Consider the following 19,947-nt stretch of genomic DNA (forward strand, 5'->3'; position numbering starts at 1 on the left):
GAACTACTGCGCGCCGTAAGGAACAAAGTTTCTTCAAAGTTCAAAGTTTTAAAAAACGGAAAACTCTGCACATCGCAGATAAGAAAATGTTCTCGCCTCGCGATGAAAAAGATGAGTCGTCACCAAAGGACTAAACGTAACGCCGACAATAATTTGTGCAAGTATCGTGGCTAGTCGTCAGCGAGAACTGGCGACGAAACCTATCGACGTGAAACCGCTGTCTTCCATTTTCCCCACTTTCCCATGTACCGCGAACGTGTGTGTTGCAGCAAAGTCTATCGAAATAAAAATGCGAATCGTCGTCGATGACGATGGCCAGCCGGTGATCGAAGGACAAACATGGTCCGTGTCGCGTTCACACATGGAACGCGGTCCGTTTTCGTCCTGAAAGAACAATTAGACGTAGATTTTGTTGCGTCAACATGCAGGCGGTGCGTTTCGTTCCGTTCCTCTTTTCTCATGCATTCTTTCAAGTGCATCGAGCTAAAGGCAATTGTCAGACGCTTATTAGTCGCTCATTCCACCAGGCACAGAGGATGAGTTCGATGAAATGAGTATATCTGTAGCCGGGTCCAAGATTCACGTCGCGTCACGGTTAATCAAACATCGAGCGATTCGTTTCGCGAGCAATTAATCGTCGGATGGAAAAGTCAGCCAACGTTCGAGCGTAGCGTTCCCGCGAACTCTACGACTCTACGACTTTTCTTCCCGTTACAACAGTTTCGCGCTAGACACATTGACAACGATCGATTTCGTATTATACGACGATAATAATGTTGATAATAATGAACGCGAGCAGACGCGTGTCGGATCCAACTTCTTTCTTGCTTTCGCGCGCAATTAATGAGAAATTGGATTTGAAGGGAACGCGAGCGCGAGTATCGCGACGATGACGTAGATGAGGTCGGCGATCGTGACGAGATGAGTGACAGTGATGACAATAACGAGAGGAGCGAAGATTATTGCGTGCATGTGCAGTGACCAGTGGTGTATACCTATGAAGGCTAGGCTTTAAGATCGTGAGCAAGATCCCCACGCGTGAACTATATATACAAATCGTGACAGACTTCCTAACCATTCCACAAGAAAGCCTGCGGGGAAGCGAGGAAAAATCGGCACGACGACTTGGCGAAAGCATCCGAATTGAAGCACGCGATCCAAGTGGGCAATATTCCATCGACCCTTTCCACGTGTTCCACGTTAATAACTTTTCTAACTTGCCTTTTAATTCTTCGCCGGCGAAAATATCAGCTTTAAAACGCTGTTATAGTAAAACACGATTCGGGTCGTTTTATTGTAGATCGTTGGAAAAAATTCGATGGAAAAGGTCGGTCTGTAGGAAAAATTCCATCTGCTCGAGTGTGCTCTCGGTACCGAAGCTAACCCAGTTGCTGCTGCTTGATCATTCAAGTCGTCGAGAAGCAGACTGGGCTAGGGGGCGGGATGGGTGGGTGGGTTTCAGGGTTGCAGGCCATAATCGAGAAACTGGATGGCAGTTGAGGAAGAGAAACGGGAAACTTTTCATCGTCGTGCCGATTTCCCCTCGTTTCCACCGCGTCGCGAGTCTCTCTCGACAAAAAAGATAAAGAAAAGAAACTAAACAGAAGATGGAAAGAAAGAGAAATATATATATAGAAAGAGAGAGAGAGAGAAAGAGAGAGAGAGAGAGAGTGGAGCAGGGTACGTGAGTGGTTGGTGAAGAAAAGTTGGTGCTCTGGTGATCGCTCCTCGCTAAAAAGCTAAGTTTCGCGTGAGATTTAGCCAATTATATACGTATATATATATAGAATAATTATACAGGTGCGTATCAAGTGGCCGGGCGAATCAGCTTCAAAGAGAGCGCGCTTTACGGCTGCGAGCTCTCTGTTGTGCTTCATTCAATCAATCTTTCTTGCTTTTTTTTCGTTATTAGATTCATTTTTTTTTCTTTACTTGCTTTTTTCTCAATCGTTCATTTCTTTTTTTTTTTTTGAAAGCTTTGGATACTGAGGCTTACCAGGTGGGACTCTGGGCTGGTGAAGGTAACCACGGCGCCGTGAAGTCGCCTTGCACTTATTGTCGCCGCAGCCTTCTTAACACCCGTTGTGTAGATCCAATTGCGTGAGTTCGGCCCGATTTTCGACCACGACCACGAAGGCGCGCAAGAGGCAACAACATTGAGAATCGATTTTAGAAATTTCGTCTGATTTCGCACGGCTAGTCGAATTTCGGATTTCTCCTCGACTCTTTGGTTCTCTCTTTTTATTTTTTTTTTTTTTTCAACTTTATTCTCTATACGCTCGTTACCTTGGTCCATACGATTCGTCTGGCTAATTCGGGGGATAAATTATATTCGTTTGAACGACAGACAACAGGCACACGGATCGAAAGAAAGTCGCGAATAATTAACGCGTCGCGACGCTCATAGGTTGTTAAGGAGGATAATCGTGGGAATGCGAAACGTTGACGAAAGGGTCGCGTTATTTCGATTATTCTCGAAATACCTAAAAAAAAAAAAAAAAATGCAGTCCTGGAAAAGAAGATGGATTAGTGATCGTTGAGTCTGCTGATGGTTTGCTTCGTCCTTCCGATGCTTCCTGATAAAATTCCGTTAGAATTATACTTATCTAATCGACTTAAATAGTAGCCTTAGTTAATTAATTAATTATCGTTAATTGATGAATTATTCTAAACGCATCGTGACGATTTACAGCTATTCACAGCGATTTTATATAAATTTTCCCGAGGATCGGATGATCGAGTTCGCTTTGTACGATAATATTTCTCTCTGGGTAAAAGTTAATAGCAATTATTGAAAGGAAACGCTAAGTTTGAGGAAGAAAATATTAAAAACCCTGCAATTTGACGAATTTATCTGTTCTCGAATGAAACCGGGCGCGGTGTATCGAATTGGAAATTGAAATCCGTTGAAAGTAATATCCCAAAACGTTTTCCTAAAACATTTCCCGAGGACTTTCACATTTCCCGAGATACTACATCGCTCTCAGTTATTACCAAAACTACCAAGTTGTAATTCGCAGCTGAATATGTTCAAACACGTATGAAAAATGAAGCTTCTGTAATGCAAATAAATAAATACCGACTATATGTAACGTAATTATAAATAAACAATGAAACTTTTATAACAAAAATAAATCAGTACCTACGTAATATAATAATGTTTCCATGTTTTTAGCAATTTCAAACATATTGCCAATTGGATGGATTTGCTAATTCCACGATTTCCCTGCTTCTTCTTTCTTTCCAAATTTCCCGACTTTTCTACGCAACAGAAGCGAGAGTTGCTTTCGACCAAACTTCATTTATCCTCTGTATCGACACACGTTGTTCGATGGTTTCCGGCCGAGACTCGCGAAACAACAATTAGCGCCGTACGACCGACTAACTTCGAATCGCTGCGGACCAGCTCGTTATCCGCGTCGCTGTAACCGACAACGAATTCGAAAAGAGAAGTGGAATATAGCGGGAATTTCACGGTATCGCGGATTTATTGGGCCGATTATTTCCAGATGCCAACGCGCGTTTGATTATCGGCCGACATTCGCATCGTTTCACGCGGCTTACAATGTCTGACGTATGTACGTCGAACGGCGAATAAATTATCGTGACTTTATGGCCTTAAAACGAATCCCATCCTGCAATTCCGCTCATTGAATTTCGCGCGCGCGTTAATTCTTAATTAACGATGCCTTCCAATTTCCACATCGCCATTATGCTAATTTATCGTTGCAGTTGTACGCTTTCGTTTAAAATTCCATGTTTTTCGCAGCAGGCGCGCGAAGCTTCCCTTCGCCAGACGATTATTGCGATCTGCGTTTAACGCAGAAATCTATCAATTTATATATATCGTAAGCGATAACCAACAGTTGGTTAATTTTATTCTTCGCTGTAAATGCGGCGGACAGTGTAATTCCGTTTTAAAGTGGCAACAACTTTTCTAATGCATTAGTTGCATCAGAGGATCGAATGCTATGAATATGATGCGGATTTATGTTAAAGTACAAGACGATAGAAATGATTTTAATAATGAAAGTAATTAATAACGAAGGGAGTAGTTTTATAAGTGAGGAACATTAGTGATGATTAGATGGTAGGATGTTTATGGCAAATTTCGATGTAACAAAGTATACACGTAATTCTAAAAAATGTAGACATTGTTAAACGATATAAATTCACATAAACGTTCATAGACTGACGATGAAAAGTCACAAATATTCGCTTTTACGTATGCAAGACGACAGAAATGTATTTGATAATGAAAGTAATTAATAACGAAGAGAGTAGTTTTATAAGTGAAGAACATTAGTGATGATTAGATGGTAGGATGTTTATGGCAAATTTCGATGCACCAAAGTATGCACGTAATTCTAAAAAATGTAGACATTGTTAAACGATATAAATTCACATAAACGTTCATAGACTGGCGATGAAAAGTCACAAATATTCGCTTTTACGTATGCAAGACGACAGAAATGTATTTGATAATGAAAGTAATTAATAACGAAGAGAATAGTTTGATAAGTGAGGAACATTAGTGATGATTAGATGGTAGGATGTTTATGGCAAATCTCGATGCACCAAAGTATGCGCGTAATTCTAAAAAATGTAGACATTGTTAAACGATATAAATTCACATAAACGTTCATAGACTGGCGATGAAAAGTCACAAATATTCGCTTTTACGTATGCAAGACGACAGAAATGATTTTGATAATGAAAGTAATTAATAACGAAGGGAGTAGTTTGATAAGTGAGGAACATTAGTGATGATTAGATGGTAGGATGTTTATGGCAAATCTCGATGCAACAAAGTATGCGCGTAATTCTAAAAAATGTAGACATTGTTAAACGATATAAATTTACATCAATTGTCATAGACTGGCAATGAAAAGTCACAGGTGTTCGCTTTTGCGTATATCAAGGAATTGCCATAAAGAACTTTCCAAGAATATTCGAAGGTATCGATAAGTTAAGTTAGTGATACGTCGATAAAAATCAGAAGATATATTTGCTGGAGCAAGTTACGAGAAAATTACGGAGGACAATGTATCAAACACTTTCTTCCACGGAGAACAAAATATTGCGATGAAATAGACGAGGGTAAATTATGACCCGCCGTGAATCTTCCTAAATGATAGTAATACTTAGAGACTAAAGTATATCAGCGGAGTGATATTTGGTAAATCGGAGGATGGTTTTGTATTTCAGTGAATTTCGAAAATTTTCACGTTAATTAAAAGGAAATTATACAATGCGATGCTGCCGATTTTAATTCTTATTCTGCCGTATCGCTGTTTCATATCGTAACGAACTCGCGATTACTTTAACAATTAGCAAAATCTTCGGCCTGGAAAACGTTCGTTCAATATATGTACACCCGTTATGAATTCTCGATAATACGAGAATCAAAGAGCAACGAGAAGATCGTGAATTGCTATTATAGTGCGATGAATAAAGAATTATCACGAATAAACGAACGTAGCATGTAATAAACGATAATCACGATGCACGCGTAATTGAATATTAAAAATCAATGCGCCGTGGAAATAAAATGTAATCGTGGAATTCGATTTGGGAATTCAGATGATAATTTAAGCCGGCTAAAATTGTTATACGTATCGTAATTACATTTTATTTATTTCGCCAGATTTTAAGCATTTTTATTGAATTTCCATGCTAGTGAGAGTGTCTCGTTATAATTGTCACTATATTTATTTATCATTATTAGCCACGAGATTATAATTTTGTCGATACTCGTGACCAGACTACGGATGTTCATGAAAAGGATTGAAATATGTAAAAATGCACGGAATACAGAAAATATTCAAAGTAAAATACTATCTCTAACAAAATAGAAAAGAATTTATTTCTTCAACGAAATATACGAAAATTTACATTTGCGTGGACATCAGCAGTCTACTGATAACTCTTTACCGATAATCTTAATACAATCAATTAATTAAACAATTATACAAAAATATCCACAAACCGTGTAATTTTTCATCAACACAACGCAAGGTAAAAGGTCATAGTCTTTTACGCAACTTTAATTCGGAAAAACCTCGATCGAAATGCATCCACGCAAATACCCCGGAAAATCAAATTCCTTCAAACTTAAAAAATACCTAGGAAAAGAAATAGGAATTTTAAATGGCATTTGTTCTAGCAAAATGATCAACATAGCTCCGTATGATCTCGCTGTACCAAAGCCAGTTCGCAATTATTTTTTGATTCGCCATTAAATCTCGACGGACGAGACTCGAGCACGCTCATTTCTGTGCAATCTAGTCGAGACATTAATTTACTTTAATAGCAGGGCCGGGTTTATGATTCGATTCGATTGTCGCGGCCGAGCCAACGATCTCCGAGCAGAAATTCAGCAATTATCGATTGGTTGGCGCCGGTCGCGTATTATTTCGCGCGATAATTCCATTTTCGGTATGTTTAATGCCGAAATGACGGCCACGCGAGCGTTTTAACGCGAGCTCTCCTCCCTCCGCCCTTTAATTTATCGCCGCGCGGCTCGATGATTGACGAACATTCATCTTCGTTCGCGTTACTCGCCTGATTTATGCCTCGACCTATGCATTCGACTTTTCCGGGCTCGATACTGTGTCTGTTTCGCGAGACATCGATCGTGAAACTATATGCGTTTGAATGAAATGAGGAACCACGAGAAATAAAAGCAGAAACGTTTGAACAGCATTGACGCTAATTTTACCAAGCTCGGTCAACTGACCGGCATTGCAATTTAATTTAAAGCTGTACACTCATCGGTGTTTCTTTGTTCCTTCAATTTCCTGCAAATTTCTATATTACTCGCTTGATCAATTGCTCGATTTTTCTTGATACAAGAATTTACGTAAAGTCAGAAGTTAAACAAAGGAAGCAACGATGAACGTAAAGTTTGAAATGAAATTTTCAAACTGGCCATTTGACGACCGCAAGATTAATGTTGGAATATACAGGATGTCCCAGTTTCCCAGCTGGACGTCGCCGGTATATTCTGTAGGAAGAAACGTCATATAAACGTAGGTCATCGGAAGCATCGTTAACAAGTTATGGCAAGAAAGAATGATATACGAAACGTATGGCAGCGTGCGTTACTGCGGTGCAAGGTATGAACAGGTGAGGAATACTTACACCTGGTAGCAGTCGGTGGATGTCGCACCTATTTCTACAATTCCAATTACGACTGTTGTTTCAAAATGTTCATCGTTCCTGTTAGTACAAGATTAGCAGCGGCGAGAGATTGAATTTATTACTCTTCCCAGGCTCTCGTTTATTTTACCCGTTGAAACTGCACTTCTGGCTACTAACAGATGCAAGTATTTTTCGTCTATTCGTATTTTGCAGTAAGTTCATTTCGTGTGTCGTACGTTTTTCAACTCGTCGAACGATGCTTCCAATGACGTTCACATAACATTTTATTCTTACGTTGATCGACAGAAGAAAGAATTGAGATACCCTGTACATGTAAATAATATGATGTACGTAATATACAGAGTGTCTCAAACTTGATCGGCTACAGTACGAGGTTTTAATCTACAGGCAGAAAGGAGGAAGAAATGTTGTAGGAAGTTGAGCAGTAAACAGATATTGTACGCGAAGTCACTGTATCATCGTGTTTATCGTGTAATTGCATACTTTTTAGCATGTTGCAACAACCGCGTGTAGTTGGTAGTTATAAAATATAATAATATAATAAAGCGATTATCTAGTACTTTTAATTCCACGTTTGAAAATGTTGTCGTTGCGCTCGGATGCAAGCGCTTTACATCGACCAACAGTGGAATTAATTACGCTACGAAGTTCTACAAAGAGAATTCCGCTGAGCCTCGATAACTGCGTCGTTACCCGCTTCGTGCTTGCAACATTTATAACTCTGCAACAAAGCGCTCTTTCGCAGACTTTGCTTAACATTTCGTTCGTCTTTCTGTCTGTAGATTAAGCTTTTCGGACACCGTGTATATTATATGTTATATCAAGTGATAATTACGAATAAATATGTGCTTTAAGCGGATAGATGATGTTTGACACGTGGCGCGAGTTTGATGCACGGTTTACCATTAAAATATATCAAATGCTCGATGCAAGGATATGTTATAGTATTTTATATATTTTTTATATATTATAATATGTTTTATTTATAATAAACTTTCTTGTTATAATAAACTGTAACTGATAGCGTCACGACTGTCTTGTAGAAATTTATTAACAGGTAAAATAAAGGTTGTTAGTAATTTAATTACAAGTAGCAGAATACACAAGAATCTAAAAACCAGTAGAATTTATTGTACAATGTGAGCGTGTTATTTAAGAACTAAATTCCTGTCTACGAGACTGATCCCCTTGGCTTCTGAAATTTCCCCTTATTTACGTACGAACTAACCTGTGGGTAGGAAACGTCGCACGAACACAAATTACTTGAACGCCATTAACTAAATGTTAATTACATTATCTGTTACGGATGGCCCTAATTAAATACGCTGAAACGATAAATACTTGGTATCGTTACGTCACGATTAATCGACCGTGATAAATGGACGATCAACAGCGAAACCAATTAATCTTGAATCTCTCTTCCAAGCTATTTCTAGTCGCCATAAATTTCTAGCACGCCTAATAGCTATAATACATTAATTATTTCGTTAAATATGTTAATTCATAGGAAGAACCGTGCCAGTCAGATTTATCATTCGCGCACCCGCTGCTGAATCATCATTGTCACGAGCTTCGAATATTTTACTTTACAACGACGAAGTGAAGCTTCCCACCCCCACCCCTCTGCGTAACAATGAAATTTACCAGAAAAGTAAAACCAGTTCATACAGTTTCGCAGAGTAATAAAACGTAAATGTAATTTAGTTGGACCATCGATGTCGAAAAATCAAGCTGAGTAAAATAATAAATGAAACGAAGTAAAAGTTAAAGTAAGCAAAACGAAAGCAATCAAAGTTTAAACGGTAGATTAATAAACTAATAATACTGAATATAAATAACTAATAATACTAATATAATAATAATACCGAATATAAATAACTACAAATAAAATAAATAAAACACACGGTGAGTCTCTATGTTTCTTAATTGTATCGGCGTAGGAAGCTCGCCATATGCAAATACGATAACCCTTCAACGATATCGAACGTTTCACCGTCGAACGGAGCAATAAATTCGACGAAGAATATTCGACCGATAGAAACGATTAATCAACGCCGTACCTCGTTACGCTTTTATTAACAGATATCCAAAGAAGAAGATACGCGGATAAATCAGTTTGCCTGTTTCGTGCCGAGCAGACGATAAATGAAAATGTTGGTGGTGCGATAAAACGAACGTGAATCGTTGAATTACCGCGGCTCATATTGGCGAGATACGGGAGCCGCGGTGAAAAGAAAGAAGAACAAAAAAAGAAACAAAACTGAGTATATTATCGATTAGTAAAATACGAACGATCGCTACGGACATGAATTCAGCCCGTAATGCCTCGTGTCCTACCCCTTTTCCCTTTCTTTCCCCATGCACCTTCCCCCTCCCCCCCATGGCGACCGCCTGCTTTTTTTATCGCGTCCTGTTTCTCCACTCTCGCTCGTCCCACGGGTCTTCCGTTTCCTCAACTTCCTCTGTTTATTTTGTCCCTGCGAACGACCTCGTGCGTGTTTTTCGCGATTTGTTTTTGATTTACAGTGGCATTAACGCGTAACTTTTTCGGACAATGCCCGCGCCGGAGCTTCAACGAATCCGAGAGCAACGCGAGCTTTCGTCGACCCGATGTAACGTCAGGGAAAAACATGATAAATTCCATCTGTGTGAATTTTCTAATTTCGATAGCACACGGTTTGTGAGTCGCTGAGAAGGTACATTCCGCCACTGGAAGCTATCGAATTTACGGTTTAGTTATGGAACGATAGCGTTTACGATTAGTATATTTTTATTTTTTCCATATCTTCCATATCTTATTTTTTCCATATCACTTTCCATATCTTTCGCGAGTAAATTTTGCGCGTTGTATATTGGAACGTTTTGAAATTTCTATAGCAAGTGAATTATAAAACCTAACGATTAAGGTATTTCTTCAAAAAGAAGGGAATCTCCGGAGAGAAGGCGGAGTTTCTCATTGAAGAAAATCGTGAGATTTCCTTCGCGATCGTTTACTCAACGAATCCAGCTAATTTCGTATTCGTTGGAAATCACCGGAGCCATTTGCACTTTTCCTTCACATCGAGATTCTATTCCCTCGCAGGATTCTCCGCCGAAAAAGATTTTACTACTCGCGAGCGAAAGAACGACGTGGCATGGAGGCCACGAGAGAGGGGACACAGAGCAATGTAACGAATCGCTGTTGATTCTACGGTCCTTCTTCGGCAATAAGGTCCCATTGCGAATGAATTAGCATCATCAAGATAGTAAAGTCTCCTTACAGTGAATTCAGGCTGGCAATTTAGCCAGCTACATCGTCGAGCACGTCCCCGGAGAATAAATCCCCTCGAGATCCTTCCATAGGATAACTTTCACTCCGTCCCTTATAAGATTTTATAGGATACTTTTGTAAGATAAGTTTAACGAGCTAAATCGTGCCGTTCCTTTCGGTTTTATGAACGAAAGCGGTTGCTATTAAAAATGAAAATCCTTGCGATAATTGAACGACGACGAAAGAAAACATTAGACTTACGCGTGTGAAATGCTACGTGGAAGTTTGAAGGGGAAAAAGTGGTGGAATCTTCGTGTCTCTTCAATTTAGACGTTACTATCCTTTGCAATGTCTATGATTTAATTTTCTACTTAATCTTTCTACTGATAGAAATCTAGGAAAATTCCTCTAGTACTTTCTGTTGGTAAAATTCAATATTCGTAGCAATTGCTGGCAATAATTTTCCTGAGTAGAATTCTGATAATAACAATTAATCAAAATAAGGTTTTCTAATAATTTTCATTCACAAAATTCCTGTAACTTTGAAAAATAATTTCTGCTAATAAAATTCTATACTCGTAGCAATCGCTACCAATGCTCGTCCTTAATAAAACCATAATAATAATTATTATACTAATCTCTTCTGGTAATTTCCGTTACTAGAATTCTATACTTGATTTAATTTCTTAAAGAAACTTCTCTTGATAAAATTCTCCTCCGCTTAATAATTACATCGCACATTCTCCGCTGCGTATCTCGTGGCTGAATCGCAAAACCGATTTGAACTCTTCAAAGCTGCACTGTCGTTCGTTTCGAACTCCAGCCGATTATTCAAATTGCCCGAAATCGATGCGATCTTCGTTCTAACAATTTTACATGGCAGCTACTAACCTGATAAAATAAATAATTACGTCGTTATCGCTTTTGCAGTTTCCTCTGCTACGATAAACAGTCTGCAAGAATGTACATGGGCGAGCTCGTTTTCGTACGATTTAAAAGCGAATTATTATTTTAATATTCTTGTTACCGAAGATTTTGCTACTCGTTATTCTTCATTATTGTACTAATTGTTATTTTTATATCATTTTTATGATCTCAGAACATGGAGTTCCTTTTGTAAGATAATAATAGATCAATAAATATAAAAATATTCTACTATTACGTATTTTTTAAATTTTGACTGGCTTTGGTAGAGATAGCTACGTCTCAGATGCCAATAGTTCTAGCGTTAAATGCTTGCTGAACGACGCGTCATCGTCGATGGGGTCTGAACAAAACGGGGAGGAATTGCAGCAAAGTTTCGTCGAGATTTTCGAATTATTTCGAGCGCCACATTTTCGCGAACGTTTTCGAGGACGTCACGTAAGCCACGGTCGTTGGGACAACTCGAGGCTTCCGCAATTTCGTACCTCATTGTGTCGGCAGTCTATGCGAAACGCGTGCACAGAAATATGGATAGAAATATGCGCGCCGCATACATCGGCCTTTCGTCTTCCGCGAGAATTCCAATTTTGATGAATATTATCGGGCTGTCGCGGAATTGTTTAACAATGCAGCTACCAAGCCAGTCGGATTGGCTGATATCAGAATCTCTGTTTTTATGTTTTCATGTATTAAAACCACTACACGCATCTTTGATAATATCAACGTTCGCTCGTGTTGAGAGAGAAACGCGGTTATTATACGCGTGACGGACAAAGTTATTGGCGAAGAACAGCTTTTCCGTTCAAAGTGTAGCTCGATATATCGAAAGACGCGATGCGTTAAAAGATTCGTCGAAATATTAAAACGAGGAGTAGAACAGTCGGGTATCGTGAAAGCAGTTAATCAAAATTCCGATTGATTAATGAACGAAACCTAAATACACGTAAGTACAGTATTACATTATCAAACTGCTTCCTACGATTTTATTTATTACACGACTTAACGCTAATACTTTGAGGTGTAGTTGTGTCCGTGATAATTCGCGCTGGCTCTACATTTTTCTTCTAATTTAAATGCGTGGAAGAAAAATAGGACCCACGGGCGCCGGGATTCGAACCCCGGTCCCGAACTTTCGTAACCTAAGGCGCTAACCACTGCGCTACCGTCGTCCGGTAGAAATTAGTGTCGAGTGGCGGTATTTGTTGTCCGAGCGCCGCCACAACTTCATTGCAAACGACGATATAAATATAACTGAGCATAAATCTACCGCATTCATAGCGTTAACTTGAAATTAATAACAAAACCAGTAGAAAATTCGATACAAATACAAGTCAGTATAAATCTGTTAAATTATTGATAATGTTAATAACAAAGCTACTAAAACGTTCAATATAAATATAACCGAAAATTGACTTCACATTTCACCCACGTTTCCATCTACTTCGCTCTCTTTTTTCTTTTTGAAGAAATACACTTCCACTATTTATCAGTTGAGCGAACTCGAAACGAATGAAAATTTCCAACCATCGCGTAGACCAAAGCTTATCAGCCTTTTTCGAACCTGTAGGTTACAACGAGATTCTCATCTTGATCCGAAGCTCATAGTTAGAGCTCGAACTGGGGTATAAAGTGGCACGAGGAGAAGCAGCACGAACAGCCCGTAAAAATGGAGAACAGGGACAAGCGGTGCACCGGTATCGTTTATACGTACAATATTTCGTGGCACGTACGTCACGAGCACGAGCTCGAGCTCGCGGACCCGTTCGTTACGTAACAGCTGCAGTCTGATAATGAATGTGAAATACAGGCGAGCTGAGTTACGAGCCGTTATTGCAGGGCCCGCAAAACGCCAGCCGAACTTTGAGCCTGTTCGACGAAGCGCTTCACGCGAGAAACATCGAGACGACTGGAAATAACGTATAGGCAAACCATAACACGTAATATGATCGATGCAGTATATCGACGCCGATAAGAGAAAGACGGCTTCGTTACTTATTTGAACGCCAATTTCCAAGCGCGCACGGATCAAATTTCAGAATGGCAGAATTTCAAGACCACGGGAAGAACGTAATTTGATCTTCGCCTTTCTAAACGTACGACACGGGACATTCCAATTCACGCGCCAAGGAACGTCCAATATGCAACAAAATAAACTTGTTATGCTCCCTTGTGATCTTCGAATTCTATCTTCCTTGAGTGGATCGTTGGATATTTTGAAACCATCGAAGCCAGAGGAAATAACGAGCCGCGTTCGATTTGTCGAATTTATTAAATTACCAATTACGAGAAGAAGAATATAACAACCTTTTCATTTATTTTTCAAGGATTTAAATCGAGCATTTTTATTGTTAAGAATAATTACTCAAAGACGTCAAAGATTAATGTATCGTAGATACGCAACATTTTTTATGTTCTATTGGAAGAAAATGCGCCGTACGTAATTTAATAAAATAACATAAAACAAAAGCTATTGTGCATCTATCGTTCCCTCGTAGAACGAAAGAAGCTTTTGCTACAACCTAATATGTAAACGTAAGTATACCAATAAATACCTTCTTCGACTCGATTAGATTTCCGGTTAGAGAAAATAAAACAGCCATGAATATTCAACCGCATAGAACGACGACACGTTTCATTTTCATGGAGGCATTAAACCGTCGAATTCTTTCATTCTGCGACCGTCCGCGAGCCACTAACTCTGCGAGTTTCAAGCAAGCCCAGAGCCATATTACAGCGAAAGCTTCGTCCGAAATCCACTCGGTCGTCATAAGGTTAGCATCATATACGTTTGGCCGGTGGTGCGCTTTACTGTCTTAACAGCTGTCAACCGTCTATTCGTCGTAAACCACGTTTCAGCCTGAGATCATGAACAGAGATGAAGGTTGCACGTCGCGTGGAACAACGAGCGTGGCCGTTATTCAACCGGGTTAACCCTTAACAGCCGCCCTTATATTTCTTCTCGCCCCTGTTCGTCGCGTGCTCATCCCCTTCCGGGATGCTTTCGCGCGGCAAAGAAGAAATCTCAGCCAGTTGGAAAATATACAGCCCCGGCTAAATAAAATACCGTCGACCAGGTATGAGCGGTATCTTCAGAATGAATCTCGCAGACTCGAGACGACGATCTCGCTGTATACGAGAGTGCCGAGGACAATACTAAAAAATATGGCAGCGTTCCTGCTTCGTTTGCCAACCACCCTTGTACGTATAATTCCTTTTCGACGATTTCTCCCTACGCGACCACCCTTTAAAAGCGTGACTTCGGCTTTTATGCGCGCAAAACCGGTTGTTTTTCTGTTTGAATTATTAATTTGGATTTTTCGACGTTCGCAAGTGAGAGATTTAGTGTTGAACGGTGTTTTCTACATTTTCTCGGGTTCTACTCGACGCCTGCGGAATTTTGCTTTTGAAATGTTCCGTAAAAGCATGATACAAGTATTTGAAATAAGTATTTTAAATAAAACGCGGGTAAGACGATATAGTAAAATGTAGACTCTAATAATTGGTTTTAAGAGCAGCATTTAATATATTAAATAAAGGAATTCATTTGTTCAATCGACTAAATCCATCGACCAAATTAATTCAGATAATTTAAGAGAAAATATTCATTTTGACGAGTACTAAAAAAAAAAGAGATAAAAGAACGAATCAAATATTTTCAGTCTTTCATTTTATCAGAGATATTTCATTCATCCTCCTTTCATTTAAAATACAACGTTCCTACGTGTGGAACGTTACGTGTAAGTAACTCATACGTGTCGTCATACATATGTATATTCCCGCTTCGTACCATGAATTTTCCATTCGCGGTTGTTATTTCACTACATTATTCGCTGTTGAGGAATAAGCTAAACTTCTTAAACGTCTTCGCAAAGGGACACAAAGTTGCATTCTACAGCGAGAAATATCGATTTTTCGAATCTACATTCGCTAAACAGAGAGCGCTGTAAGCTTCTGAAGTTTTAATGAGTCAAATAAATAGGGCAGGCTTTCCTTCCAAATTGTACGTTAATCGTTTTCATGATACAAAAATCTGGGAAACTTCATACATTTTGTAAGAAATATCTAATCAAATGCAATATACCAAAGATAAATATGCAAGTTATAGGATTATATGACCTTTGATCTAACTTGTTACAGATTATGCAGAAATTATTTTTTAAGTAAAAATTAGTCACGAAATTAAAAACAGCATAATTCTGTTTTCTTTTACCTTTATGCTAAATGGTAGTATGCTTGTTTGACTAATGGCGTATCTCTTCTACTTTCAGGTATAGTATCAGCACAGTTTGCTTCATTTTCCATGCCAATATTATAAATGTTTTCCAGACAGAGCTTCGTTACGTCAAAATTACACACAAAAGAACAATTGCCCCTACCCATACATTATGTATTACCATACATTTACACAAGAAATTATTTTCTGTTCTATAACTTTTAAGATTCCAATGTTCGCGTTAATAAAAAAGTAATTGCAATATTATTCGCAGCTACGATCTTTGCGATATAAATACTGTAAACCTAAGTGAGTTAATTTCGAAGAAACTTCACGGTTGATTTAAAGGAACAAAGCATTACGATAATTGCAGTAACCCCTAATAAAAAATCTCCGATTTTCTCGTTTCCGTATGAGCGAGTTTGAAACGGCGATTTATGAGGAAAATGCTGACCAGCCTTTTGTTACTCCTGCATTGTTCCTGCTGACCGTTAAGGCAGGCAATCAGGTTCGTCATAAGACTAAAACGTGTCTGCGATCCTTTTAATTAACGCCACCGCCTTCTTATTCCTTCGCGCGACTCCCTTAATTAACTCGCGCGCCCACTTTTCGAGAGGCCGGCTTAATTGCACGGAATAAAACTCGAAAATATAATCCACTAACGAATTTATTTACGTCGCGTGTCGTTGCCACGATCATCGGCCTTTTAGGAAACAAACCTCTCTGACAGAATTATTACGCTGTTTCACAGCTCTTACGATATGAGAAATTTTAATTAATTAACTTGCCCGTTCTCCTTTAGCTTTTTCGTGTCTACGCGTTTCAAATTTCTACATCATCGTAGGTAGTATTTCGAATATTCGCGGCTCAAATGAAATTTCCGCGGGTTGTCCCGCGAAAATACATATAATATGCCTGTTAATGATGAATTAATGCGAGTATTATTCTCGAAACTCGTGTCGAATTCAGAATGACAATTCCATTGTTTCAGTAAATTGAGACAGTCGTAACGATATTATCGTGACGGTCGTAAATTGTCAAATTTCCATTTTCCGTTGTTTCCACGTTATTGAATTTCTCAAGACGTCGCGTTCAACTCTTCTCAAATTATTATAAAAGGCAGTTAACGTAACGCGATTGCCTGATTACGTAGCCAAGCAACTCGTGAAATTTTCCAAGCAATTTCAAGATTTCGTTAAATTATCCTAATACAACGTATATCAAACCACAAATCAGTGACCGCCTGTTTGCAGTAAAACACAGATTAATTGATTTCCATCTCGTCACGATAATTTGAAATTAACATTGAATCGTTCGAACCAATCTCGATTGCAAGGATAATCAAAATATCGATCGTATCGCTAATTTTAATATGAAAAATCACTACACATTTCACCCGACAAATATCAACGTCCCTTAAATAATTGAAGAAACGCGTCAAAGAAAATTCCCAACATCGACGCTTGTTTCTAAAAAGAAGGTTGCAGCTGACATTCGTGGAATCGCGTCGCGAAAATTGCAGGAAGCGGTGAGACGGTGAGGCAAGCGGTTATGGTTGCGCGAACGTCATTAAGTGTAAATTTCGCGGCGCTAACGTCCGACGGAGGCAACGATACGCGGAAATACGTTGTACGGAATAGACAGTGACACGCCAACTACGTTGTTCGATGCGTTGAAACCGCTTTAATTTGGAGTTTCGCGGACGACTACGGAATAACCGAGCAACCGAGGATTTCACCGTTTCGTGTGAAAATACCGTAAACTGTCACTACGACATTTGTCCAGGTGTTTCGTCCGAAACCCGTGTAACATAGGAAAATTCGCGAAATATGGATGAACATGGAATGAACAGAGAGAAACAAGAAGATAATTGAAGTTGCTACTTTAAAATATCTTTCTGTCGATGTCCGTGCGCAATTATCGCTGATATGCGGTGATTTTCTAACTAAAATACAATGAACATTTTTGACCATATTCTGATTCTCTCGTGTGTCTTTTTACAAACAATCTTGAAGCACTATAATGAGATACGATTTATCGTTACGTATTTTGGTAGATAATTTTGCATCGTAGTTTGACGATGCCACAAAAAGATAGTAAGTTGCTAATTTTCAATAGATTGTTCAGGCTGGATTTTCGCGTTACAACAAATACAAGCAAATGACTTTCCTAAACATTTTTTAAAAATAATCTGTATACTACGAACCATTGATATACGTCGTTTACCATTCTAACCTGCGTGCCAATTATTTCTCTAAAAATCTGTGATTACTCGGACAGTAATTAAACTATTAAATCGCAAATTTTCTTCCAACAATAAAATAGAAATTAATCGGCCGCCATGCGGCAACTATTCAAACGATAAAATAGAAATGAAACCGTTGGAACACGTGTAACTAATAGGAGCGCGTGTAAGGCACTGCAGAAACAGCGGGCAAACAAGTGAACGAACAAAACGATACGCCCAAGCGTAGCGGTGGGAAAATTAATGGAAACGACTATTAACACGAATAAATACAAAGGAAATGCAGGACACGTAAGGAAAGCGAAACAAGAACACGCAAGTGGATGTGGGCGGTTGAAAAGGAGTGGAAGGGGAGAGAGGAGAGAGGCGCGAGAGGACAGAAAAGGGACAGGAGGACGAAAGGAGAGAACAGAGACAAAGTGGCACGTTGAAATGGCAAATGTTTACTATACCGGAGCTTTACGAATTATGCTAATCCCGCACCAAGAGATGGCCTGTGGCCTGTGAGGAGAGGACCAGGAAATACACGCGCTAGTGTTAGCATAACACGTTGTACCATTCTATTCGCGCGTGCTATTAAAAACGAAGAACGTTAATTGAAACTACGTTATAATTACACGTGAAACGTCGTTAGACCGGCGTTGATTTTAATCCGTTTAAAAATTAAAGTTGAGAAGCTGCTACGAGTATTTGCCTATCGTTGCGTTTGTTACAGCATTTGGATATCGATTCGTTCGATCCAAGTACGTTAAATTGGCAAAAGTTTGACGCTGTGAGAGTGAAAAATCAAATCGCGCTTCTCTATCGTTGGGTTGCTTCTTAAGGTTAAGAAAAATATGACAAAATTCTTCGTTGGTGTGCGCTTCGATATTACGTCAGAGTTTGCCTCGGAATTCAATTAAAAATCTTCCGACAAACTAAGATTGAGCCATAAATTTTAAGACACCTTATGGTATGGTAAGCTCGACAGAACACGTGAAACGATGAAACAGAGAAAAATATGAAATTATATAGACGAGACACTCCTGAAGACTTGGATCCCTTTGTCTCAAGAGGAAGCTGCTGAGTTACCATCAGATCCAAATACGAAGAACGTTATGAAAATTAAATCCATATTAAGCGATTCGTAAAAAAAAGTTTGCATTTTATTTCAAAAGAAAGCGAATTAATTTGCATACTGAATAATTATGCCTCTTTTGAATTGCCTGGATTTGCAGATTTATAATTTGCAAAGATTCCAAGTTAGCAGCAATGGTCCAATACTAGCTATTTTCTGGTATTGTCCTTTCGCGTGGAAACAATGAGACTCTTTCATTGCTTGCTTTCTCTTATTCTCGGAAAGATCTAGTAAATATTAAATAAATACAATACGGAAGAAATAAAGTTCATTTCTTGTGCACGGACAATATTCATCGATTTGACCTCTTAATTGAAAGTTCCGTCTGTTTTCAATAAATTCCAATTCAGGCCGACCTTTTAACATTCAAATCCGCGCGTTTCTGCGATGCTTAGCGAAATTATGAACACGGCAAAGAAAATAATTGAATTATTCAGATGGTTCGCAATGCCTTGCAGAAATATATATGGTAATTGTTCCAGCCATAATAGACAAAACAAACAACTACAATGTTCTTGGATAAATTGAAATCGAAGAATAGGAAAATTTCCGCCAGACACGTGCTATGAACTTTATAAAACGTGGTGGATAATACGAACTCTGCTTACGAAATAATTTCTTTCGTTTTGACGAAATGTAGAAAACTACATAATATAAACAAAATAATTCCAGCATTATAATTTCCTCGCCCGAGATATCTTTTTGTCAACAATTTCTTCAATTTCTCGCCCCTTCAAAATTCGACAACCTTTTGATCGAATTCCTTATCTCCTTAATTGGTCATCGCGAGGCTAATTAGTAACGGATCAGTAACTTATGGTAGAAATGGAAACTAAATAAGCAACAGCGAAGAACGCTACCGAGGCATCCTGAATTAGTCGATTAATTTCCAAATATCGTTGATCGTTAGTATCGCAGAAACCATCGAAACAGCCGTGAAAACGCGACTATAAATACGATCGTGGCACGCTTAATTATTATAAATCACCGGAAAGGATGGCCAGCGGAGATAAGGTTTTTTTTAAATCCACCAA

The 19,947-nt window shown here is 38.9% G+C and overlaps 1 protein-coding gene across 6 annotated transcripts in view; it reads right to left on the minus strand.

The window, feature by feature from the left end:
- The window catches only part of LOC117211790 (neurexin-3-like), a 295,832-nt gene that overhangs the window by 187,255 nt on the left and 88,630 nt on the right, over positions 1 to 19,947 (minus strand). For 3 of the 6 annotated variants that reach the window (XM_033456010.1, XM_033456009.1, XM_033456007.1), the window contains exon 5: positions 1,997 to 2,071. The exons of 2 other annotated variants lie outside the window; for them this stretch is intronic. In XM_033456010.1, coding sequence (XP_033311901.1) covers positions 1,997 to 2,071 — 75 coding nt within the window. The remainder of the gene's footprint in view (positions 1 to 1,996; positions 2,072 to 19,947) is intronic. One more of the 6 variants, XM_033456008.1, reaches the window with a different exon arrangement.

Source organism: Bombus bifarius, unplaced genomic scaffold (assembly GCF_011952205.1).
Source record: "Bombus bifarius isolate JDL3187 unplaced genomic scaffold, Bbif_JDL3187 scf7180000008244, whole genome shotgun sequence".
Lineage (NCBI taxonomy): Eukaryota > Metazoa > Arthropoda > Insecta > Hymenoptera > Apidae > Bombus > Bombus bifarius.